The following is a 25,147-nucleotide window of genomic DNA, read 5'->3' on the forward strand; positions in this document are numbered from 1 at the left end:
TGTTATCTTGCAGTAAAATGTAATTTTAAAAGGACAGGTGGGAAAATAGCCTCCTAAATTGTACCTGCAAACAGAAACTAGACCAAAAACTCACAGTTACAAATACTATCTTGTCTGTGCCTTAAATACATATTTCAACATATGCAAATACATTCATGAACTTTGCTGGTACAATTTAGGAAATACCTTTAAAATTTTTAACTTTTGATGTAAGCCATTAATTTTCAAGTTTTCAGGTATTTGAAGTCTTTTTATAAACATAGAAATCTCCTGCCTTATAATGGATATGCATACAAAGCATTTGCAAAATAGTGTATATCAATATGAAAAAGGACTAACAAAACTGTGCATAAGGGAAGCAAATCAACATATCTTACTAAGAGTGATAATTTTTCTAACTCATCTTCCTTTCCCTGGAAATTTAAAACACAAAACAGAAGCAGTTACAGAAACAGAATTCAGAGTGGATACATTTTTTTGGTACTAAAATTTGATGATCAAATTTGATTTCAAACAGTCAATCCCAAAGATATAAACATTATAATAGCATAAAAGAGCATACACTGAAGTGGTATGCCCAAAAAAGGCATCAGACAAGCAGAGCTTGCTGAAAGGTATTTTTAAACAAATAATTTAAATGCAATTATTATAACATACTGGTTTACTTAAAGAAATCTTACATCTATTTAACTGTTGGAATTTTCCCCCTATATGGATTGTCTTCATATGAATCTACCTTTTTAGTTGGTAAGCGTCCCGTTAATGTTTGTAAGAAACTTGACGTCTCTGTGTGCGAAGACATACGATTACAACTTCGATCCATAGCCTATGGAGTGAAGGTGGATGAATGACGAGATAACATTAAAGTCTGCTGTGGATGACTTTGCAGCTTAAGGATTACATACAGTTTTTAAAATCATTTTACTGTGTTTTCAACAACTGTTTTATTGTTCATCTAATTTTCACCATTTTAAGCTGCTTTAATGACAGTAGGTTAGAAGTATCAAAATGGCTTCTATATATTTTTAGTAAAAAGAGTATTTTAACCACTATATAAATTCAGAGTGCTGCAAAGAATGAAACTTTTATCTCTGTGATCTATACACATGCACACATCTAGTAAGAGAAAGCAAAAAGTAAAAACATACTTCTCATTGGTCTCAGATCAAAAAATCAAGAATTTTATATTCAATAAAGAAAATTAAAAGATTAGAATGGTTTCTCCCACTTTCCAGTAGGATCAAAACCTACTATTCGGTTTTGTCATATACTTCAAATATAAAACACTGTCGATATTAACCATGGAATTACATTCTTCCAGAACAAGAGCATTTTCCTCCAAAGCCAACACACAGATGAGAAGTATATTTTGAGGTATCATGCACTAGTAGCTATCAAGCAACTTGACTTAAGTAAGCAAATCCTAGTTCAATTAATCTAGAAACAAATTTCATACTTTGCAACACAATATAAATTAAAATTCAGTTTGGTTCTGGTACTAAATCTTACAGCATGGGGATTATATACCGTTCAGATTTAATTTCAGTTTGTTGCCAATATTTCCAGTCAGTAATTATGAAAAAAAAAAAAAAAAAAAGACAAGATAGTAAATGCTGAATGAAAATGATACAACAGCTACACTTTAAACCAAAAGCCAATGGAAAACTGTCAGGTTTTTTCCATACCAATTTTTTTTTTTTAATTCCTACTAAAGATGTACTCGCCCTAAAGTAGAAACTGTTATAAAGCCATTGATTGCATAAGCAGCAGGCACTGAAATACTGATAGGGTATACAAGGAGGGAAGGGAAAGAAGACAGGAAGTAGGAAAGGAGAGCATTACTGGTACAATTGGTGGTATTCATGCATAGTAGTGGGAAAATGTGCTAAGTAAACAAAAATACACACTTTTTAATGATTAAAAAGCAAGCCACTGAAATCATAGTATGTACTAAAAGTAACGTTCTAAAGGGAAACATCAGCAGCCAATAAAGAAACCTCTAATATAAACACCACCTGTGTTGACTCTGCACTTGGACTGGGGTTGGATCCCCATGGGGCAGCTTTTGGACCACCAGTGTTAACCCAGGAATTGGAGCGATCTAAACCCTAAGCATATAATAGAAAGCAGTTGGAAAGGAAAGAAATATTACATGTGGCATGCTATAAATTATTCCTAAAGAAATCCAGACTTTCCAATGCAAACATATTTTTAATTAGTACTGTTAAAGCAACCAAAATTCTTAGGCACCTAGAAGTATTAGTTCACCAAAATTACATTCATTACATAATGTTTTTTTTTAAATTTTTTTAATGTTTATTCAATTTTGAGAGAGAGAGAGTGACAGAATACAAGCAGGAGATGAGCAGAGAGAGAGAGAGAGAGAGAGAGAGGGAGGGAGACACAGAATCAGAAGCAGGATCCAGGCTCTGAGCTGTCAGCACAGAGCCCAACGTGGGGCTCAAACCCACAAACCGTGAGATCATGACCCAGGCCAACGTCAGATGCTTATCCAACTGAGCCACCCAGGTGGCTTTTAAATCACAAATATTAAGTTTGTTTTTAAATCACAAATATTAAGTATAGCATTTAAAGATAATTTCTCTTTATGTAAAGGGATCACCTTAGAGAACCAACTAAAGTTCCCATAGTACCATCCCCCCAAACTCTCTTTAAAGATGGCACAAATTAGCAACAGATTATTTCCTCTGAACCAACTAGGATTTAAAAGGAAAAAAAAATGTAAGAAGAAAATCATTCTTGTCTGAAAGACTTTACTTTCATTTTGTCATGATTGAAACTTCTGTGCACTGATATTCCATAATTCTATTTGACCCTGCTTCCTCTTTCACTTTCTTTTAGGGACCAATAGGAGAAATCAAGCAAGAAGATTAAGGAAAAAATTAAGAAAATAAATAGGATGACTAATATTTGCTCCTCCCTAAAAATGATGGTGGATTTGGAGTTGCGCTCAGTTTTACAGTGACTGTTAAAATGAAACATAATGGGCTACTATTTTATATAAATATTATAAAGAAAAGCATTATGATGGTACTATCTACAGGAATTATATCTTCATCATTACTATCATTGAAGTTAAGTTAACATGCTACTAATGTGTATGGCCAGAAGAGAATTACATCTGTTCTTCTCTCAAAGAAGTTATGATCCCAGGTGAAGGGACGTTTTAATGTCTTAAGCCTGACTGATCATTACAATCACTGGGAAGTTTTCTAACATTCAGATTCTGGGCCCCAACCCCAGAAAACCTGATTCAGCAACCCGGGCTGTAGCCTGGAATCTGCTAAAAGAACTAGAGCCAGTTGTAAGGGATTTTTTTAAGAGGACTCTTGGAGTAAGAATAAAGAAGACAACCCAATACAAGGAGACAAAAAATAGGGTGTCAGTATGGACCCAAACCAGAAAGCACCAAAGGAAAGGTAAAAGAAAAACAAGAGTAGTAACAATAATAATCAACTGTGTAGACATTTATATCACCTGGGAAGGTCAACAACAAAAATGTGCAGGGCCTTATGTCTAAACAAATAAGAATCTCTGGGATTGAAGCCCATGTATCAGTATTATGGGAGGGAATGAGGATTAGGGAGAGTGAGGGAGGGAAGACAAACTAACTCTCAAGAGCTTAGGTTTTAGGGAGAATATGTGCCCTATTGTTCTAAAAATAGAGACTGACTGAAATGATATAATAATCACCCATTTCCACTCATTTTTTATACTGAATGTGTAAGATGAGTGAAGTTGAAATCCAAGTTCAACTGCTTACTAACTGTAAAATCTAAGGTAAATTACCTAATCTCTTTTTCAGTTTCTTTGCAATAAAATAGGAATAATGATAGTCTCCCTCATATTGCAAAGATCAAATTAAAAAATGGAACTAAAGGATGCCTGGGTGGCTCAGTCAGTTAAGTGACTGGCACTTGATCTCAGCTCAGGTCATGATTTCACGGGTCATGAGTTTAAGCCAAGGGGCAGCACAGAGCCTGCTTGGGATTCTCTCCCTCCCTCTCTCTCTCTCTCTCTGCCCTTCCCCAACACACACGTGCTCTCTCCCTCACTCTCTCAAAATAAATAAATAAACCTAAAAAAAAAAAGAATAAATATGGAAGTAAATATAGAAAACTCTCAAAAAGTAGATCTAGCAGGCGTGCCTGGGTGGCTCAGTAGGTTAAGCATCTGACTCTTGATTTCAGCTCAGGTCATGATCTCACAGAGATGAGACTGAACCCCCTATAAGGCCAGAGCAGAGCATGGAGTCTACTTGGGATTCTCTCTCTCCTCTGTCTCTCTGCCCCTCCTCCGCTTATAAGTGTGTGCATGCATACTTGCACTCTCTCTCAAAATAAACTTAAAAAGAAATAGTTTTGTTTTTAATGTTTATTTTTGAGGGAGAAAAAAAGAGCATGAACCTGGGAGGGGAAGAGAGAAAAGGGGACAAAGGATCTGAAGCAGGCTCTGCAGTGACAGCCCAAAGTGGGGCTTGAACTCACAAACTGCAAGATGATGACCTAAGCCAAAATCAGACACTTAACCAACTGAGCCACCCACATGCCCTAAAAAGAAACAGTTCTAACAAAAACTTTCTACATGTTTTTTAAATGCTTCCCAGCAAAGTAAAAGACAATATTCAAATACTAGTAACATTATGTAATCACATTTAAAATAAAATACCTACCTTCTCATAACCCTATGTTATTTCAAATAAAAGCAAACCAGCAAATGTTTTTCAAATATGTTAAAGTTTTCATCAGACTCCCAAGTTAGGTTTCTCCACTGTATAAAGTTCTTTCTGCCATTTATAATTTTTACAACCACTACTCATGTTATAAAATTAATACATAAGTATCTGATTTTTGCAAAATTACAACTGTGCTCTTCACTCTACCATAAATTTCCACAATACCAATAATTTTTCCGTACTCTTAAATTCCCTTTTCAATTCCTTAATTTCCTTTAAAACTAAGTCACAGGCTAATCAATAATGTGAGAATAAATAATAAATCTCTTTGTGCCATTAACTGTATATTATATTCACAATATTGAGACTGAACAGTTATAATTACATCAAGTCAAAGCTAACTATTTAAAGAAAACCTGTGACCAATTATTTTGTAAAGCAAATAATTACCATAATTTGTTATAAAGCTAAGAATTATATCAAACCACCCTTAGGTAAGCAAATTCATCACATACATTTACTAATGTCATAACTATGTTTACTGATCTTCAACTAATATAGAACAGATTAACCAAATGTGTGCACATGTGCATGAAAGTGTGTTTTTTTTTGTCGAATCTCTTTAACAGTGTTTTGTCCCATAAGTACAGATAGCCTCCTTCCTTGAGCAAGGCTCATACTGTATTTGACAGGACATCAACATTCTTGTTAGAATACAAAGATTTGGCTTGGTACCCACAAGTTCTCAGCATAGTGCCCACATTGTAAGCTCTCAGTATTTAAAAATAAATTTAAAAATAGGGGATGACACATTACAAAGAAACTATTTAACTACATAAATTGCACTGGCATTTGATTAAAAGCAATAAAACTGACAGTTGTTATAATAATATATTTACATAATTGAACGTTAAAAGAGTATTGCTAGGGCAAAGAGACCAGCTTTGGTAAGATAATTATGAAGAAAGTCTCGCAAATCTCATTTTACAGTCACTTGAGTAATAAAATCCTACTGATATAAGTATTCTTGAATTTTAGGAGTTCTGCATTTTACATTAAAGAATAAATTATGAAAACAAACTTTCATAAAGCCAAATCTTTTAAGGTAATTAAATATATAATTAATGCTCACAGCAAGAAAGCAAACAAAAACATAACTTTTTTTTTTTAATTTTTTTAAAAAAAAATTTTTTTTTTTCAACGTTTATTTATTTTTGGGACAGAGAGAGACAGAGCATGAACGGGGGAGGGGCAGAGAGAGAGGGAGACACAGAATCGGAAACAGGCTCCAGGCTCTGAGCCATCAGCCCAGAGCCTGACGCGGGGCTCGAACCCACGGACCGCGAGATCGTGACCTGGCTGAAGTCGGACGCTTAACCGACTGCGCCACCCAGGCGCCCCAAAACATAACTTTTAAAGAAGGAAGTTATTCTTATAATAGATCTCTATGCTTACTAATATTCATTTATTGAATATCTATCACACATCTTCAACATGCTGGCCATTATGGCTGCTTAGGATACACTACTCAACAACTATGCCCAACCTCATGGAGCTTATACTGATAAAGGTAAACAAACATAATAACTAATTTATATGCCACATTAAAAGGTAGTAAATGTGGGGCTCCTGGGTGGCTCATTCAGTTGACCATTCAATTTTTGATTTCAGCTCAGGTCATGATCCCAGGGTTTGACCACCTTATTTAAATGTATAACCAGTCCTTCTTTCTCTTCAGTCTTGTCCTGGGGGCTTTTGATCCCCTTATTCTGTTTCTTTGTCTCATAACATTTACTACCTTAAAAAAAAATTTTTTTAATTTTATTTTACAAAGTGCACATGAATGTGGGAGAAGGGCAGAGGGGAAGAGAGGGAGAGAGGGAGACAGGGAGGGAGGAAGGGAGAGAGGGAGAGAGAGGGGGAGAGAGAGAGAGAGAGAGAGAGAGAGAGAGAGAGAGAGAGAGAGAATCTCAACCAGGCTCCATGCTCAACACGGAGCCCAACATGGGGCTCGATTCTGTGGGATCATGACCTGAACTGAAATCAAAAGTCAGATGCTCAACCAACTGAGGCCCCCAAGCACCCCTATGACTTGGGTTTTTAAAGCAGCATTCTGTTTGCTATGTTGTGAAGACAGTGTAGGTTGGAAGTAGGAAAACCATCTTTCAGGTTATTACATTAATTGAGAAAGAGACGATAGTTCAGACCAATGGTAGCAGTAAAGGGAGCAAGCAGTGATTCTATCTTTAGCATATATCCAAATCTGAACAAAAGGATTTCAGAAAGGCAGCTAAGTTTACAATTTCAGAGAGAGGTTTGTACTGGAAATATAATTTTGGGAGTCATTAGCAGTGGTATTTAAAACTATGGAACTTGGTAACATCAAGCCAGTGAGTATAGAGAGAAAAGAGAAAAGACAAGAGAAATAAGGAAAGAGGCCTGGGGCACTTGCAGATTAAGAAATCAGGGAAAGAAGAATCCACAGAGACTGAAAAGGTATAACCAGTAAAGTAAAAGGAAAACTAAGAAGAGTGCAGAGCCTGAAAGGCAAGTACATAAATAAACTAAGGAAGAAAGAACGCGACTATGTTCAAATCTGCTATAAGGTCAAGTAAGCCGAGCGCTGAAAATTAACCACTAGATTTGGCAACATGGAGAGCTCTGGTGACATAAACAAAGGCAGTTTGCATGGAAGATGGGAGCAATACCTGACTGAATTAGGGAAACTTTTTTAAAGAATTCTACTACAAAAGGTAGCAGAGAAATAGTGAGGAAGCTAGCAGTTGAAATACTAGAGAGATTTTGGGATAAATAAAAATGGGATAAATACTAGCATGCTTGCATGTGGATGGGATGTTTTAGCAGATAGGGAGCAAATGATGATGTAGTACAGAGATGAGACAATTGCTGTAGTGAGGATTCCAATAAGCAAGAGGGGACAGGAGCTTGTTTACAAATGGATCCACAAAACTGGACAGTCCATCTACAGTAGAATACTATATTAAGTAGTGGGTAGTCGTAGATGGAAGTAGGTAGGTAGATGTGGTTTAAAAGTCTATAAAAGTATTCTTTTGATGGCTTCAATTTTCTCAATGAGGTAGGAGATAAAGTGAGAAGGAGGACTGGTGGGCAGGTAAGGGAAGAAGGCGTGAAACCTTTTTCTGGGGAGAATGGGAAAGTAAATGGAATACAGAAATACAGTGTCATTGCCTGACAGCACTGAGTGCTCTCTGGAGGTCCATGGCTTTTAAATTCAAATGAGAGCAGTCATCATGACACTTCTCAAGTCATGTTCACTGGCACAAGTGCTGACATGGCACAGACAGATGACTGAGTTCAACTATGGCTGGAGGTTTCGCTAAGCAAGTACAATCAAATAACAGAAGGATAAGGCAATTGAGGTTTGACTATAATAGGGATAACTATAATGATTGGTCATGGAATTTAAGCAAGCTAAATTGGAAGAAAGAACACTAAGGGATTGAGGCACACACAGTAAAAGGTCATCAGATCAAGTGATGGGAGTTTGCAGAGAAATAAGAACTTGTTGGAATTGGGGTATTAGAGAGAAAAACGGGAGCAAACAGTTAAAGAACAAGATGCATGAAATCGAGATTATGAAGGTTAAAGTTGTTAGTAATGACAACATCTAGGACATGACCATGGCTGAGGCAGGGTGGAAAGACCAAATTATTCAAAAAAGAGTTTCTAGGTGGAAAGGCCAATGAAGTCAGAATAAATAAATAGTAGTTATAAATAAACTTCAGATTCCTTTCAATTTTAATAAGGAGATACAATTATACACCATTATCATTAGCAATTATGAGTAAAATGATAGTCCAAAATAAAGTAACTATCAGAAAATTTTCCAGCAAAAAAAAAAAAAAAAGAAAACATGAAATCTACTTAAATAAAACTTGAGGAGGATGAGGCTGTGTTGTCATAAGACAAATTCTCATCTTATGATGGCTTTCTTAGAAGTTTATATATATACATCATTATATTTACACTACAGATCATCAGATGTTTATGTCATTATGTCTCATTTCATGAACTACTGGAAAAAAGGCAAATAATCATCCCATGTAGAAGTTTATTCTAAATCTCGAGATTATAATCTATCAAATACATCATATAAAGGAAAACTCTAGAATCATGCTAGGTGAGGCATAATGCAAATCTTACAGAAATTAAGAGGCATTTTAAAAATAGAACCTTGAGGAAAATGGTCTTTTTCATTTCCATAACTCTTTACTTTCCATAACTCTTACACTACTCTTTACCCCAGGACCTAGAGTTGTATATAAATAATGCTAAGTACTACCTCTATGACAATGAGATATGATCAAGAATGAATACAAGGATAAAAAATCTGAGTTCTTTTCCTAAAGGTGGAAATTTTATATGCAGGGGGTTGTTGGGGAGCCTTCTCATTTACAATTGCTATACTCCTCAGGTTACTCTGCCTGCAGAATCCCATGTAAATACTTCTGCACATCACTCTCTTGGGCAGTTCACAAAAAATCAAAGTTGTTTAATTAGAGTAACATCTATATGGATCTTTAAGTTATTGAAATCCACGTTTATCATTTAAAATATAAGGCTACAAAATATATTCTTGATCTGTGAGCAATTACTTTAAAAATTAGTTGTTACTTTAAATGAACAATGCTGAAGTTCATTGGAAGCTTCTGAATGTAAAATTTCTATAGCTGTATGAAGAGATAAGAGTATTTCTGATGTTTCTGATCAATGTTCAAATACCTCACATAAAAAAAACCCAGACTGTTTAAAAAAAAAACCCACAAAGATCTATTACAGTTCAGGCTAGGGGTTAAACACAGACTGTAGAACATATTCATTAATTCTTCCTCAGATCCTAGTTAACAGGCTAAAACTGCCAAAGAGAAGTTGGCTATGATTCCACAACAATGGTATATATGTTTGAATGGTTTGGTCAAAACACAACATACCATGATTTATTGGTCTCAGTCTTACTATTCTTTTTGCCAGCTTGTTTAAACTCAGTTATTCATGTACTTTACCTATAAAGGTAATAATTATTCCTTAATTTTTTTAAGGGGGCTCAATAAAGATGCTGTAAATATAATATAGCTGGATCTTAAACTAGCTGGCCTCCCCTTGTTACCTGAAATAACCATTAACCATCATTAAATAAATCATATTTTTTGTGTCCTGGTGAATTTTCTATAGTTTTCCATGTGAAAGGTAGCTATATTACCAATTAAGCCTAATCAATGTTCTTGATATTTTTCAGAGAAGGGATGGGGGTCCATAGTTTAAATCAATGATGTCGTGTCCCTCTACACAGCAGTCACATAAGTATCTTTTAATTCTATAGGAAATTAATCTAGTCATTTTTCACAGGATGGAGTATCACACAGACAAAAGTAAGTTACACAGACTGGCCATCCTGGACAAATTTCTGAACTTGGCAGATTTTCTTGAGCAGAATGTAAAAACCAGTTTGTAATAGCAAGCTTATTTAATAGAAACATGAAACACTCAGTGTGCATAGTGATAGAACAGAAAGATACAATTTCTTGCCTATTACTAACCCAAATACATTTTAAAATAAGGATAAATTAAAATTAGACATTGCTCACTTGTTCATAAACCGAAAATCAAAAATGTACAGATGACTATCTTCAGTTTACCTTACTGCCGATGATTGACCGTACTTCATCATCTGGTGACGTGGGCGTCCCAGATATGTCTGGATTACTATTACTAAGGCTCCGAGAACGATTTAAATTAAGGCTTGCAGGTCTCACAGCAGATCGAGCCATTGTGGCATAATGCACTGATCCTCCCAAACCCCCAGGACCTAGAGTTGTACATAAAACAGCACATAATTAAAGAAAATCAGTCAGGAAAGGACCTGAAAAAAATCTCTGCTACTTTACAAAAATCCATAAAAATCATGAACTGCTTTTATTTCTAAATGAAAAATACTATAACTTAAAAAAACTCAAAACTTAATGATAGCTACACAAAGAAACTTTTATAGCAGTGGACAAAACCATACGCAATGATAAAATCGTGATCTTGTCAATGTTTCTGACTATGTATTACTTGTACAACGAACAGCAAGAATAGAAAACACACACATACACATGTATTATTTTCACTTTAGATATAAGGGTATCTAGGACCCCAAAATTTTTCAGCTAACGGCTCTTCCTTTTTCCCACCTCTCCTACTCTGTCCTTGATACACAGTCCTAGAGGAACAGCCAATTTACTGTCAACATTTCCTAAATGAGACTATTTTTTTTAATATTTATTTATTTTTGAGAGAGAGAGAGACAGACAGACAGACAGAATATGAGCAGGGGAAAGGCAGAGAGAGAAGGAGGAAACACAGAATCTGAAGTAGGATCCAGGCTCTGAGCTGTCAGCACAGAGCCAAATGTGGGGCTTGAACTCATGAGCTGTGAGATCATGACCTGAGCTGAAGTCACACCCTTAACTGACTGAGCCACCCAGGTGCCCAACAAGACTATGTTTTATTTCTCTGTCTTCATCAACAAGAATTTGAACTGTAACAAAATGGCATCTTTATGATATACAGACATAGATATATACTCCAGATAATTCTAAGATCCCAAGTTATAAAAGCAAGAATTCCTCTTAGTCTAAAATCAACCATGTTCTATGAACATAAAAATACCCCACAATTGTATCCACAATTGATCTCCATTTTCCTAAAGAAATCCTTCCGAGTGTCATGTTTGCAAATGACACATACCTGTCAACTAATTAATTTACACAGTCTTTCAGGTCAGTATGTAAAAAAGATGTTTTGCAAAATCTGTGGAATTCTAATAGTGTACTGAATGAAAGCATAAATGAAGAAGCACTATATATAGTCCACAATATACATTCAGAGCCTCAAGTACTAGAATTTTCAAAATCAAGATATGAAATTACAACCCGGAATGAGTCAATTATTTCTCTTTCTGCAATTAAGAAATAAAATGAGGTAAAACTTCGAGTCAGATTACTATTATGCCTAGTTTTCATAATGAATGTCATAATTATTTACCACCATTATTAATGTTAATATTGCCAATAGCTGGAAAAGGGCACTTACCATTATCATTAGTGATGAATGAGGACTCATACAAAGATGTGAGCAGGTTGAAAGGTATGCACAACACAATCATTAACTAACTGAACTAAAGAGTTATTCAAACTACAACATTCATCACCACCCCCCGCCCCCCCTCCCCCCCACCAATGTCATACAAAAAGCAAGTAACCACTTTGGGTCCTGATATTCAGAAAGGCTATATATTTTATTTGCCATGAAGAGATCAGGACTTTTCTAGGGAATAATCTTTTATATTATTGTAGGCTTCACATGGTTATCAGGGTACTACTACACCATCCTATTTCTTCTTCAGTGTCCAGCATTCCAGATGACAAAATAACAGTCCATTTATCTTACCATAACAGAGAAGGATAAAATGCTTCCAGAGAAACAGAACTAATTTTCAAGATTCATTTCCAAGAATTAAGTCAACCAAGCTCTCATTCAAATTAAAGGAAGCTGTATAAATAATGATGCCTGAATATGTAAGCTAGTTATCCATTTAACTCCAGCACCTAGCATAGTCCATGCCACTTAGCAAGCACTCAATAAATGTCTACTGTTGAATGAATGCATCCCACTATGACTACTGGATTATTTCAGACTTGCCATGAACATACAATCTATGCAAGACAGTTTCAAATAAAAAGAATAAAATACCTGGTGATGGGGAATTAGGATAAGTATTCGGTAGGCGAAAAACATAATAGATGTATGATGCGAGAAGGCTGTTCCTGCCATGCTGGTCATGATTTCCTTCCAAGTTTTTGTGAAGCCGATTAATAATTGATGCCATGGCTTCAAAAGATGCTTGACCTAGATTAACTTTTAAGAAGGAGGAAAATATTTTTGTGTTAACTTTTTTAAACTGCAAATTCCAAAAAGATCAAGGTTTTGTCATCTCTGTATGTGTTAAGTATAGTGATTATACACGGTTAAGAGGATAAAGATGATATTTGATGTTGATTTTAATGATGTATTTATTAGCTGAAGCAAAATTCCTTTTCTGAAGATTTTAAAACACTAATTTTACTAATTTAACATGAACACTGGATGGGTTTGCGTAGTCCAAAAAAAAGAAACATCAACCAACAGAAATAATTTTGTAAAATAATACAAAGCACATAAGAAAAAAAATTCTATCTTGTGTATCACCTTCGAAAAGTCATTTCTTGTTTTAAAGGGGACTCTGAAAACCTAAATTAACATACAATGAGCAGATGTTACTTTTGTTTTTAAAAAATTAACAATGAAAGTGGATTATTAAAAATAACAACTTCAAATCATAAGAGAATAGTGAATTAGCTATTTGACTGACATGAGTGAGTCAGTAGAAGGACTAGGTGGCTAGAAAAAAAAGTTGAGGTAAGACTGTATAGCATTTTAAATACCAGGCTAAGCAATACCTACCCAGTCATTCAAGTTAGTAAGTAACAAGAATTTTGCAAAAGTTGGAAAATTCTGGTAGCACACTGAATAAATGGATAAAACAAACAGCCATTTTGAGCAATGAAGCCTCAGAATCTAGGATTTATTTAATCAAGACAGGAAATTATGAACAGAAATGAGGCCTAAGTTTTCCTAAAAGTGGAATAATCCAGTAAAGTGGTCATTTAGGAACTAATATATATATATATATATATATATATATATATATATATATATATGGAACTAGAAAAGGAACTAGAGACACAGAGGCCTAAGTGGGCTATAGAAATTTTACCTGTGTTCTACTTAATTCCTTTTCCTTTTCCTCACAGTAGCTATTCCAAACCATCAGAATCCTTCTCAAAACTCAGGTTCACTTTCCTCCCTTCTCAGGAAATCTTGTGTTTTTTTTTTGTTTTGTTTTGTGTTTTTTTTTTTTTTATCTCACAGTACAAATTTATCAAGTCAACTTTTTACTACCCAAATCTGAAACCATTTTTATTTCCCTTCCAAAAGAAATATTGCTCCTCTCCTATACAGAAGAATGATCTCTCCACCTTCACTTGTGTCCTACAGACTTGCTTCATTAATTAAACCTTTTAGCACCTTTATATCTTATTTTTCTCTGCACTCCACTAGTTTCACAAAGCACATAAACATGCTCAAACTTCTCCATCTTTATGCTGTAATCAACCCTGGTTCCTCTTCTAACTGAATTTCTTTGAAGAGTAGTGTATACTCTTATATTCCTTTCTTTTTTTTTTTTATTTTTTTTTTCAACGTTTATTTATTTTTGGGACAGAGAGAGACAGAGCATGAATGGGGGAGGGGCAGAGAGAGAGGGAGACACAGAATCGGAAACAGGCTCCAGGCTCTGAGCCATCAGCCCAGAGCCCGACGCGGGGCTCGAACTCACGGACCGCGAGATCGTGACCTGGCTGAAGTCGGACGCTTAACCGACTGCGCCACCCAGGCGCCCCTCTTATATTCCTTTCATCATGTACAATGCACGACTTAATTCTCTGTAATCTGGTCTCCACTTCCACTATTTGACTACAATTATTCTTGTCAATTTCACCAGTGGACACTTCTTTAGTAGATAAGACTGGGACTCTGGAGTCAGTTGCCTGGGTTTGAATCCTTAGCAAATTTTCAAGCGTTGTGCTCATCACTCTACTCATTTGTACAATAGTGGTACTAATGCCTAGACACAGAGTTGTGAGGGATGCATACATTAATATAAATAAAGCACACAGTACTACTGCTGGCATATAACTAGTGCTGGGCAAATGTTTGTTACTAGTGCCATCATTATTACATTACTTACATAATCTACAAAAATGAACAATGCTAATTTTTTTTCTTAAAATCTTGAATGACTCCTTTGACAGTACTCTGTACAATTGCTCTTCAGTATTTCTTGACCTACCCCTCTTCTTCATCTCACTGTCACCTGTTTTTTGGTAAGACTTCAGAGTTTTTTGTATGAAATTCTGTAAAATTCCTAATTTGTCTTCCTGTCTCCAGATTTCCCACTTTGAACCCATCTCCATGCAGCACACTCATCTTTGTGACAGTCAAACTGGGTCACATTACTTCCCTAATTAAGACGAGACCTTTCAAAAGCTATTGATTTCTTATAGAATAATAGTCCCGGTTCCCTAAGCGTCATCATGAAGAGCCCATCTCCTCTCTCTCACCACCAATATCATTTCCAATCACCAACCCTCCAATTTGTGACTACTTACAATTCCCCCCAAATTTCCCAGTTTATTTGCCTGTATACCATGCACATACTATTTCATCTCCCTGGACTAGTTATTTAACTGTCAGACTCCTACTCATCTTTAAAATGTTTGACCCAAGAATCACCTCTACTGACAAGTCTGCCCTAAGATAAAAAATCCCAAGTTGCTGAACATTCCTCTCTGTTGTGCAACCAGTTAACACAAAATTTTTATAACCCGTTAGCTGAAATTTCTTACAAGCTCAACTACTCTGCAGGATTTGGGTGGAAGCTCTTAGCACAAGCAGAAGAATAACTCTTGGAAAAAGAGTGGGAAACAGGAGTACCTCTAATTCCAAAACAACACAGAAGAAAATGAGAATATAGAGATTTTGAGTTGATGAAAAAAGCTATTTTTAAATAGAAGATAGCAAATGAGTCAAAATGTAGGCTACATAGAGCACATATCATGTAAAATGCAAAATCATTTATCTAGTTGCCTGTTTTCCAAACTGGTCTGTGAGATCCTTAAAATCAGGAAATAATAAGCCTTGGATACAACCTATCAGCATCTGGCACATAGTAAATGCTTAATATTTGCTGAATGAATAAATAAATGAATTTGTTTCCATAATCTGAGTTGAGGTGTATATGGCACATTTTATAGAAACAAAAAGAAAGCTCTTTTCTGGCATGAGAAACAATAACACCCCATCTTTTCCTCCCCCAAATCAAACACAGTCATTACAGATAACAACAGTAAATCATGGTTCTATTTCTGCAAAAGTTAGAAATGTACAATTATAAATTTCATAATTCCCCAAACATAAGTCAATTACCTATTTGGCCAGCAATGACAGGAGGTCTAACAACTAAAAGTATCAGTTTATCAAGCAGAAGATGAAGAAATCGGACCACTGGTTCCAACTGAGATGAATTCAGTGCTGAAATACTGCTCTTCAGTTCATTTTCTAAGTTATTTTCCATGATTCGCATGTCTCCAATTCGGACTGGGAACATGTGTTCGTCCAGAGCATTAACCAGAGCAAAAAACTTGTCAAGATAAGGATCCTAAAACAAAGAATGAACAAAAGCACTATAACTGGATATTCCCCAAACTTTGGACCACTAAAATAAAATAGCTCATATTAATCAGTAATACAAAAAGTACACAAGTATATATGGACATTGTTTCCAATTAAACGCTACGTCTGTTCTCATTTATCATTGTAAAGTGGCCATTTCGAACGCTATTGAGTACTCAAGAACTCTGATATGAATTAAGTAGTTTTTTCCCCAATGTGAATCTGCCTAATTGTTTTAGAACTTAATTATTGTGCAGCTCTGTTAGTGCATGGCCTGTGCCCATTATTAATTTATTATCTCTCAGCTCCATCCAAACCCACCATCTTTACCACGTTTTGTAACAGTGGAGCTAGACCCTTCAAACTGTGTTTCTCCTTTGCCAGCTGGCCTGTGGTCTGGCTCTGACAATACAGGGTGCAGGAAACAGCCTTCCTTCCTCCAGTTTGTTTCCTGACAGCGGCTAGCAGATGTGAATGCTGGGGCTCAGAGGTGAGGGACATGGCAGCAGCATTCACAACAGCCAACTTGGCTCATTTTGCTCCTCAGCAGGTGCCCTCCACACCACAGCAAGGCAGGCAATGTGTTCCTGCAGCAGTAGTGTTCCCTCCTCAAGGGTCTGATTCTCAGCCTTCAGGATCCTCCTCCAGGTTTCTAAGTTCCTTCCTTATCACTTTCTACAACTGCTATCTCCATTACAATCACAGAATTTTCTTTTACCCCATTAGAAATGAATCACCTTTAACCCAGGTAACAATTACTTATATATAAATTGTCCCCATTCAAATTAATGGCAGCTTCCATCTCCTGACTAAATCCTGACTGCTATTATTTAACCTCCTTCTACACTAACAGAACTGCAGTCTTATTTAAAGTAATCATGTGCCCAGTCCCCGGGTAGGCGCTTGCTCTCTCAGCTGCTTTATGCCTCATCATAACCATGTGTACAGTTCTGACCAAGAGATGTGAGCAAAAGTCTGTGGGAACTCTGGAAGACTTTTACTTAGTTAACAATGAAAATAAATTTGAAGACAGTAATGCCGAAAATCTTCATTCACATTTATAGTTCTAATATTGTTCTATTTTGATATGTATGTTTTAAATAAAAAATTACTGAGTTCTAACTATATATTTCTCCAGTACATTTCACATAGCTATAAGCAAAGTATGAAAACATCCGAACTGGAGAGTGTTATGCTAAGTGAAATAAGCCATACAGAGAAAGACAGATACCATATGTTTTCACTCCTAGGTGGATCCTGAGAAACTTAACAGAAGACCATGGGGGAGGGGAAGGAAAAAAAAAAAAGAGGTTAGAGTGGGAGAGAGCCAAAGCATAAGAGACTCTTAAAAACTGAGAACAAACTGAGGGTTGATAGGGGGTGGGAGGGAGGGGAGGGTGGGTGATGGGTATTGAGGAGGGCACCTTTTGGGATAAGCACTGGGTGTTGTATGGAAACCAATTTGACAATAAACTTCATGTATTGAAAAAAAAAAGTATGAAAACATCCTAAGAAGGGCACCTGGGTGGCTCAGTCAGTCAAGCTTCCAACTCTCAGTTTTGGGTCATGATTTCACAGTTCATGAGTTTAAGCCCTGCATTGAGCTCTGCGCTGAAAGCATGCAGGCTGTTTGGGATTATCTGTCTCCCCCTCTCTCTGTCCCTCCCCTGCTCATCTCTGCTCTCTCAAAAATAGACATTATTTTTTTTTTAAATCAACATAAGAAACATTATTGTCTTCAATTGATCCTTTAAAAAAGATAATACATGATGAAACTTACAGAATTACAAAAATTTATAAAATCTTGAGTATTAGTCATCAGGACTGTGAATGCCAAATGCCACAAAGTAGATACTTCCATTTTATCTTTCCCTACATTCTATAGATTCTAAATCATTTATATATTTTGCCTAAAATCCTTCTTTGTCACGTAAGACAACACATGTATCTGCCTCCAAAAAACAAAAGTAGGAGTTAAAGATAAATACGCTATCAACTCTAAAAGGAGAAAACTAGTAATGATTATAGGACTTTAAAAAACATGAAAAATACTGTATTTTTATACTTACTAGGATACTATTAAGGGAAAGAATATATTTCAACAGTATACTAGAACACGAATCTTAATCATTATCAAAAGAGTAAGGACTATAGGAAACATAGAACATATCCAGTATCAGAAAAGGAAAAATTCTCCTGGAGCCATTCTTTTACTGGGTTCTACCTGTATACTGCTAAATAAAACCTATCTACTACTGTTTTTTGTTGTTGTTTTAAAACTTAATATAGAAATGCTCTGTCTTATTTTTCCCAATTTCACTGCAGAAAAGAGTTCACTAGCAAGGTTAAGACTGCTACAATTTGAAAGGACAGCTTACACAGTTGGCTCTTGGCTGGCATCTCAGAACTTGGATTTCAAGATAGTTCCAACTGTTAGGGGATGATGGCTCACCATACCTAAATTGTTTGGGCAGACAATATGGTTTATGCTGAAAATGTGTTTTCCTTATGGTAATCAAGAATTCTGGTATGTGATAGCCAGCGGGTGCCTATGTTACAAGCCTACAGTAAAAACCCTGGGAACTAAGTCTCTAATGAATGAGCTTCCCTGGTATACATTTCAAATGTGCTGTTTCAACTCACCCTATGTGACCACTGGGAAAGGACTCTTGGAAGCTTGTGCTTTGTTTCCTCTGAACTTGACCTCTTTTCCCTTAGCTGATTTTATTTTGTATCTTTCACTAAAATAAATCATAGCTATGAATATGGCTGTATGCTGGGTCCTGTGAGTTCTGCTAGAAAATCACCAAACTTGAAAGTGGCCTTGGAAATCCCCATGTACCACCCCCTCCCTTTTCAAGTTGGATTCCATTTTCAACACTTGCCTCTTCTCACTCTTACATTTTCTCCCTGGAAAAACACTCACCAGTATAGTTTCAACTATCACATTTATTCTGTCACCTCCAATGCTAAACTCGAACTTAATTACAACTGCCTTGGGATATTTTTATCTGAAGTACATAGGCACTTCAAACTCAACAGGCTCAAAAATAAATTCACTATAGCTCCAGAAGCATCTTGATTATCTCCCAAATCTCTCTTAGCATGCTACCAAATTTACTTCTCTGATGTTTCCTATTTAGGTTAGAAATCACCATCTACCTAGACCCTCAACTCTATAGCATTAAAAGTCCTTCACAATCTGTAACTAGCCTAGTCTTCTATTCTCATCTATCACGATTTCCCATGCACTATAAATTACATTCACACCAGATTACTTGCCTGTCCTTGAATAAACTACTATCTCTTTGCACATGCTTTTTATCAACTGAGTAGCCCACTCTCTCTCTGTATGGTAAATGCCTACTTATCAATACAGTATCTCAGTTCCCAGCAGAACAGACAACTCTCCTCTTGAAAGGATTTCGTTCATATATCTAACACAGTCATAAATTTTATTGTACTGTAATTATTTTTACATTTTCCCCTATTATACTGTAAGGTCTTTGAAGGAAAGTTTCTTTCCTTGACAGGTAACAACATCCGCGACTTTATGGAGCTTACAGCCTAATGGGGAAAGAAACAATAAATAAATGCATAAGTATGTATACATACATACACACGTCACACACACACACACAAAGGAAAGAAAGCAAAAGTGCAAGAGAGTACAGGTAAGAGCCAGAAGCAGTAGCAAGTGCAGGTTAAGACGATTATGGAATGATGGGGCTGCTACGTTTAAAAGTCTCCAGAAAAGGCCTAAGGTAAGCAGAAGCCTTGTTGAAAAGAAGTGCATGTCAGGAGCAAAGTATTCCAGCTAGAGAAAGAGTAAACATACCAGACTTTGAGAAAAGCCTGGTATATTTCAGATCTATAGTGAGGAATATGGAGCAAATGATCCCTAAGAACCCTTTCTCTTAAATTATCTGAGTCTATGAGGAATAAAATGAGTTGGATGATGGTTTTTCAACTCTAATTCTGCAACACACCAGAAACTTAACAAAAAAAGTCACTTAATTGTTCAAAATGAAGTTGATGACACTTTGAAAAGCAAAAATTTTGCTTGTGTTGATATTAAATGACATTTTGTTGATTCCTTTAAAAAGTTAACTTCTAGGGGCGCCTGGGTGGCGCAGTCGGTTAAGCGTCCGACTTCAGCCAGGTCACGATCTCACGGTCCGTGAGTTCGAGCCCCGCGTCGGGCTCTGGGCTGATGGCTCAGAGCCTGGAGCCTGTTTCCGATTCTGTGTCTCCCTCTCTCTCTGCCCCTCCCCCATTCATGCTCTGTCTCTCTCTGTCCCAAAAATAAATAAACGTTGGGAAAAAAAAAAAAAAAAGACTTTTATAAAAAAAAAAGTTAACTTCTAAATCTATACATTCCTGATATATAGTCCCATAATTCTTACAACAGATAACTGTACTAAAACTGACTTAAGTACTAGATAATATATTCTTCAAGTGAAAATTGATCATATAAATTATTAAAACTTACTTGTGTATGGACAGATGAAACAGCAACAACTTCCACATTAAAAACACCTTTGTGATTATCTACCCATTTCATGCCAGGTAGAGGAACCTGTAAGATATTAAATTTAATGATCACAGATACTTAAGTTGATAAGATATTCTGAAAACAAAAATTGTAACACCTCAATGAGAAAAAAAAATCACAGAAATATATTTTTACACACTGTAAATAAATGTAAAACTTACATTTTGTTCTTATTACAAAATTATGTTTTCTACAAGAGAATTAAAAGACTCAAGGAGCAAAAAAGCAGAAAATATGCACTCAAAATGCTATCTTCCCAAAGATATATCCTTTTATATCATTCTAAATCTTCCTCTGTGCATATATTTATATACACCCTACCTTTGCATAAATATGTACAATATATAATGCATAATATAGAATATAAAACATTATTTTAAACCTATTTTTCAAATATCACATTGTGAATCGCTTTTCATGTCAATAAATTCATATCTACAATATTTTAACGGTTTGTAATATTCTGGTTTTTTCTTACGAAAACGACTATTTTGTTTTTTTTTTTTTTTTTTTAATTTTTTTTTTTTCAACGTTTTTATTTATTTTTGGGACAGAGAGAGACAGAGCATGAACGGGGGAGGGACAGAGAGAGAGGGAGACACAGAATCGGAAATAGGCTCCAGGCTCCGAGCCATCAGCCCAGAGCCCGACACGGGGCTCGAACTCATGGACCGTGAGGTTGTGACCTGGCTGAAGCCGGACGCTCAACCGACTGCACCACCCAGGCGCCCCGTCGACTATTTTGTTTTAATGGAGCTGTAAAATATTTACAGCAACAAAATTCTGTTGTAAGGAATAGAAAACTTTTCTTTTGATGTAAATTGCTAGGAATGTTAATTTAAATTAGATCATAAAAAGTATTTTCAAAAAGACAGTCAGTACATTACTTCTCTCTATTCCTCCTGCTAAGTAGGGCTAAAAACCCTGAACATGATACACAAAACACTGAAAGGTGGAGATAATGCAAATGGCTAGTGACCTCAGGATGTGAGGAAATAGAAAGTAGTGTTTCCTTGGTTTTATTATTGCTTCACAGATCCTGGACTAGACCCTAGAGAAGATGGCAACCCGGAAATGCCGAAAGAAGCAGAGAAAAACAAGCTTCAAGAAGAGTCTGCTCTCTCTAATCAAAGCCAATAATTGCCCTACTCTGGCCAAACACATGGAAACAAGTTGCAGCCCCACAGCCCCCAACCCCGCCCTCCACCGCCACAGGCTGAGTAGAGAGCTCAGGTGTCCGTCCACCCTCGGCTGACTGTAATGAGGTGCCCAGATTCCCCTAACACACTGGGTGGTATTAGAAAAGACGGAGATGGAAAGCCCAGTCTCAGTCCGGTGGTAACAAGTACCACCTCCAAATGGGTGTCAGTGGAATCCAAGCAAGGAAGGAGCACTACCAAGGTGCCCTTCCTCCTCGCATAGAGAGGTATCTGCGCAGGTCTAGTGGGGAACCTGAAATCCTACCTCTATCCAATAAGCATCCTCAACCCACTGCAAAGTGAGGAATGTGGACTTTTACCTGTGGCATGAATGTGGCAATAGCGCCTCCCCCTACTGCTAAAACAGAAGGCTTAAATAAGATCTGAGATCACAATAATACCCAAGATATCCAGGGGCCTCGCATCAGGGGCGCCTGGGTGGCGCAGTCGGTTAAGTGTCCGACTTCAGCCAGGTCACGACCTCGCGGTCCGTGAGTTCGAGCCCCGCGTCGGGCTCTGGGCTGATGGCTCGGAGCCTGGAGCCTGTTTCCGATTCTGTGTCTCCCTCTCTCTCTCTGCCCCTCCCCCGTTCATGCTCTGTCTCTCTCTGTCCCAAAAATAAATAAATGTTGAAAAAAAAAAAATTTAAAAAAAACAAAAAACCTCACATCATACCAAGAACCAGAAAAATCTCAAATGAGAAAAGGCAATCAACAAACACTAAGATGACACAGGCTGGACAGATTTGACAAGGATGTTAAAGCAGTCATCATTAGAAAATAAAAAGCTGTAACAAGGAATTACAAATATCTTTGAAATAAATGACCAAAAATAGAAAGTCTTAGGGGAAAAAATGTTTTAGAGATTCTTTCCCATGGTTGCATTTTTTTTTTACTATGTGTAGAAACGAAAACCAATTAAAATCAGTCCTCTTACAAAATTCAACATTATGTAGGTAAGAAATGCAATGTCTCTACTGAGGTAAGTAACACAGGTTTTGGAACTTTTGCCAAAGAAAGATGGTAAGGTAAACTGGAACTGCTCAAAGCCAAAAATTAGTACTAGCTCTTTCAACCCAAAACATTTGCTTTCAGCTTAAAAACATAGAATACACAAATAAAATGTGAACACATGCTGCTTTAAAAATAGTGGTTCTTAAAGTCTGATCTGAGCATGAACAGCATGAATATTACCTGGGCACTTGTCAGAAATGTAAATAATCAAGCACCAACCCAGACCTCCTGCATCAGAAACTCTGTGGGGTAAGGTTTAACAGTTGGTGTTAAAACAAACTCTCCAGGTGATTTTGATGCATGTGAAGTAAGAACTGCTGTCTTAAAACTCTTACAAGCAGTGCAGCAAATAGGAATCCCATAATAGTAGCAAACACTGCTTTAACACTTTTGATGTGGCACCATTCTAAATGTTCTACAGACTACTATCATCAACATAGCCCTTTATTATAAGCATTAATTATTCTCAACTTACAGATAAGAAAATTCAGGCACAGAGAATATTTAGTCGTCTCAGTCTGCCATAACAAAAGATCATACATTGGTGTGGCTAAAACAACAGTTATTTTCTCACAATCTGGAGACTAGAAGCCCAAAATCAAGGTGCAACATGGTCAGTTTCTGGTGAAAACCCCTTCCAAGCTTCCAGACGGCCACCTTCTCACTGTGTCCTCACATAGCCAAAAGAAAGAGTATTCTGATGTCTCTTCTTTTTAAGGCACTAATCATGAGGCCCACCCTCATGACCTCATCTAAAACTCATCTAAACCTAATTACCTCCCATCGGTCTCATCTACAAAACCTATCACATTGGGGTTGTATATGAATTTGGGGGTTACATATGAATTTGGGGTTTGCAGTGGGAAGATGAGGTGGGGAATGGGGAGACATAATTCAGTCCATAACAGAGAGATTAAGAAACTTAACTGAGGTTACAAAACTAATAAATGGTGAGGCCAGAGTGAAATCCTGAAAATAACTATATATTACCTTTCAAAAGTATATGAAATTTAAAACAACAATAAAAACTTCCACAATCCCTTACCCCTTTGAAAGTTAACCTTGGTAAACTTGATATGTATTTTCCAAATTATTTCCCGCACAATTACTGATGTGTATCTGATATGTGAGTTTGGTTGTCATTATACTGTTTGTTTTTACATTTGTATTATAAACATCCTATTGGGATATTGAAATCCATATTACTCTTCTTAACTACTGCGCCATTGTATGGATGTACAAAAATTTAATTAAATATTAAACTCTTGGGGCACCTGGGTGGCTCAGTTGGTTGAACATCTGACTCTTGATTTCAGCTCAGATTATGATCTCACATTCATGGGATCAAGCCCTAAGTCAGGTTCTGCACTGGTTGTGGGCCTGCTTAAGATTCTCTCTCTTCCTCTCCTTCTGCCCCCCACTCTCAAAAAAGATACTAAACTCTTCGGTGATCCATGTAACTTTCATTTTTGCTGATACCAATAGTCCTATAATTTTTTTCCTTCTTTTCAGAAAGAAACATATTTATTAAAAATATTACACAGTCATACACTGTCTACCTCCATGTTAATAGTTAAATACATCTCTGCTGACATGTCATGTCCTGACAATGCCTGATACAACCTGGTGTGCTCTTTGTAAAAATGAGGACACAGATGTATCAAGCGCATTCAACTAATGTAGTTAAAACTAATGAGTTACTCAGGATGTCACAGATTTAGTCAATCTCTAACCTAGGTTAGAGATACCCAGGGAACTCGGGCAAATGAGATATTAAAAATACTTTTTTAAAAGTTTGCTAGGGGGGGCGCCTGGGTGGCTCAGTCGGTTAAGCGTCCGGCTTCGGCTCAGGTTGTGGTCTCGCGGTTTGTGGGTTTGAGCCCCGCGTCGGGCTCTGTGCTGACAGCTCAGAGCCTGGAGCCTGCTTCGGATTCTGTGTCTCCCTCTCTCTCTGCCCCTCCCCCGCTCATGCTCTGTCTCTCTGTCTCTCAAAAATAAATAAACATTAGAAAAAAAATTTTTTTTTTAAAGTAAAAAAATAAAAGTTTGCTAGGTTATATCCTTTACTGCATGTCGGTGGTGGTTCACTGCAAAATGGCACTCAGGCTTTGGAATGGGAGTGACTATGGCTGGATCTGGCAAATGGGTTTGTATTTCACAGCCCAGAGCCCTCTCTCTCCACATGCCAGTGAAATGCCTGTCCTACCCCTGTGGGGGAGTGGGATGAGGAAGATTCAAAGAAATGGCCAATGTTTCTGTGGGGGAAAGAATACGGCAGATATTCATCACTGCCAAATGACTAATCACTTCGGGAAACTTTGGTCTCAAC

General features: G+C 36.7%; 1 protein-coding gene across 10 annotated transcripts in view; it reads right to left on the reverse strand.

The window, feature by feature from the left end:
- DOCK7 (dedicator of cytokinesis 7) overlaps positions 1 to 25,147 on the reverse strand; it is a 236,897-nt gene that overhangs the window by 73,879 nt on the left and 137,871 nt on the right. For 6 of the 10 annotated variants that reach the window (XM_086717167.1, XM_086717165.1, XM_086717168.1 and 3 more), the window contains 6 exons: positions 20,544 to 20,630; positions 15,806 to 16,037; positions 12,473 to 12,637; positions 10,375 to 10,544; positions 2,016 to 2,108; positions 737 to 826 (listed from right to left, as the gene is read on the reverse strand). In XM_086717167.1, the coding sequence (XP_086573293.1) occupies positions 737 to 826; positions 2,016 to 2,108; positions 10,375 to 10,544; positions 12,473 to 12,637; positions 15,806 to 16,037; positions 20,544 to 20,630 (837 nt within the window). The remainder of the gene's footprint in view (positions 1 to 736; positions 827 to 2,015; positions 2,109 to 10,374; positions 10,545 to 12,472; positions 12,638 to 15,805; positions 16,038 to 20,543; positions 20,631 to 25,147) is intronic. The other 4 variants (XM_086717170.1, XM_086717171.1, XM_086717172.1 and 1 more) reach the window with 1 other exon arrangement.

This window comes from Puma concolor, chromosome C1, assembly GCF_028749965.1.
Source record: "Puma concolor isolate L17-30 chromosome C1, mPumCon1.1.hap2, whole genome shotgun sequence".
Classification (NCBI taxonomy): domain Eukaryota; kingdom Metazoa; phylum Chordata; class Mammalia; order Carnivora; family Felidae; genus Puma; species Puma concolor.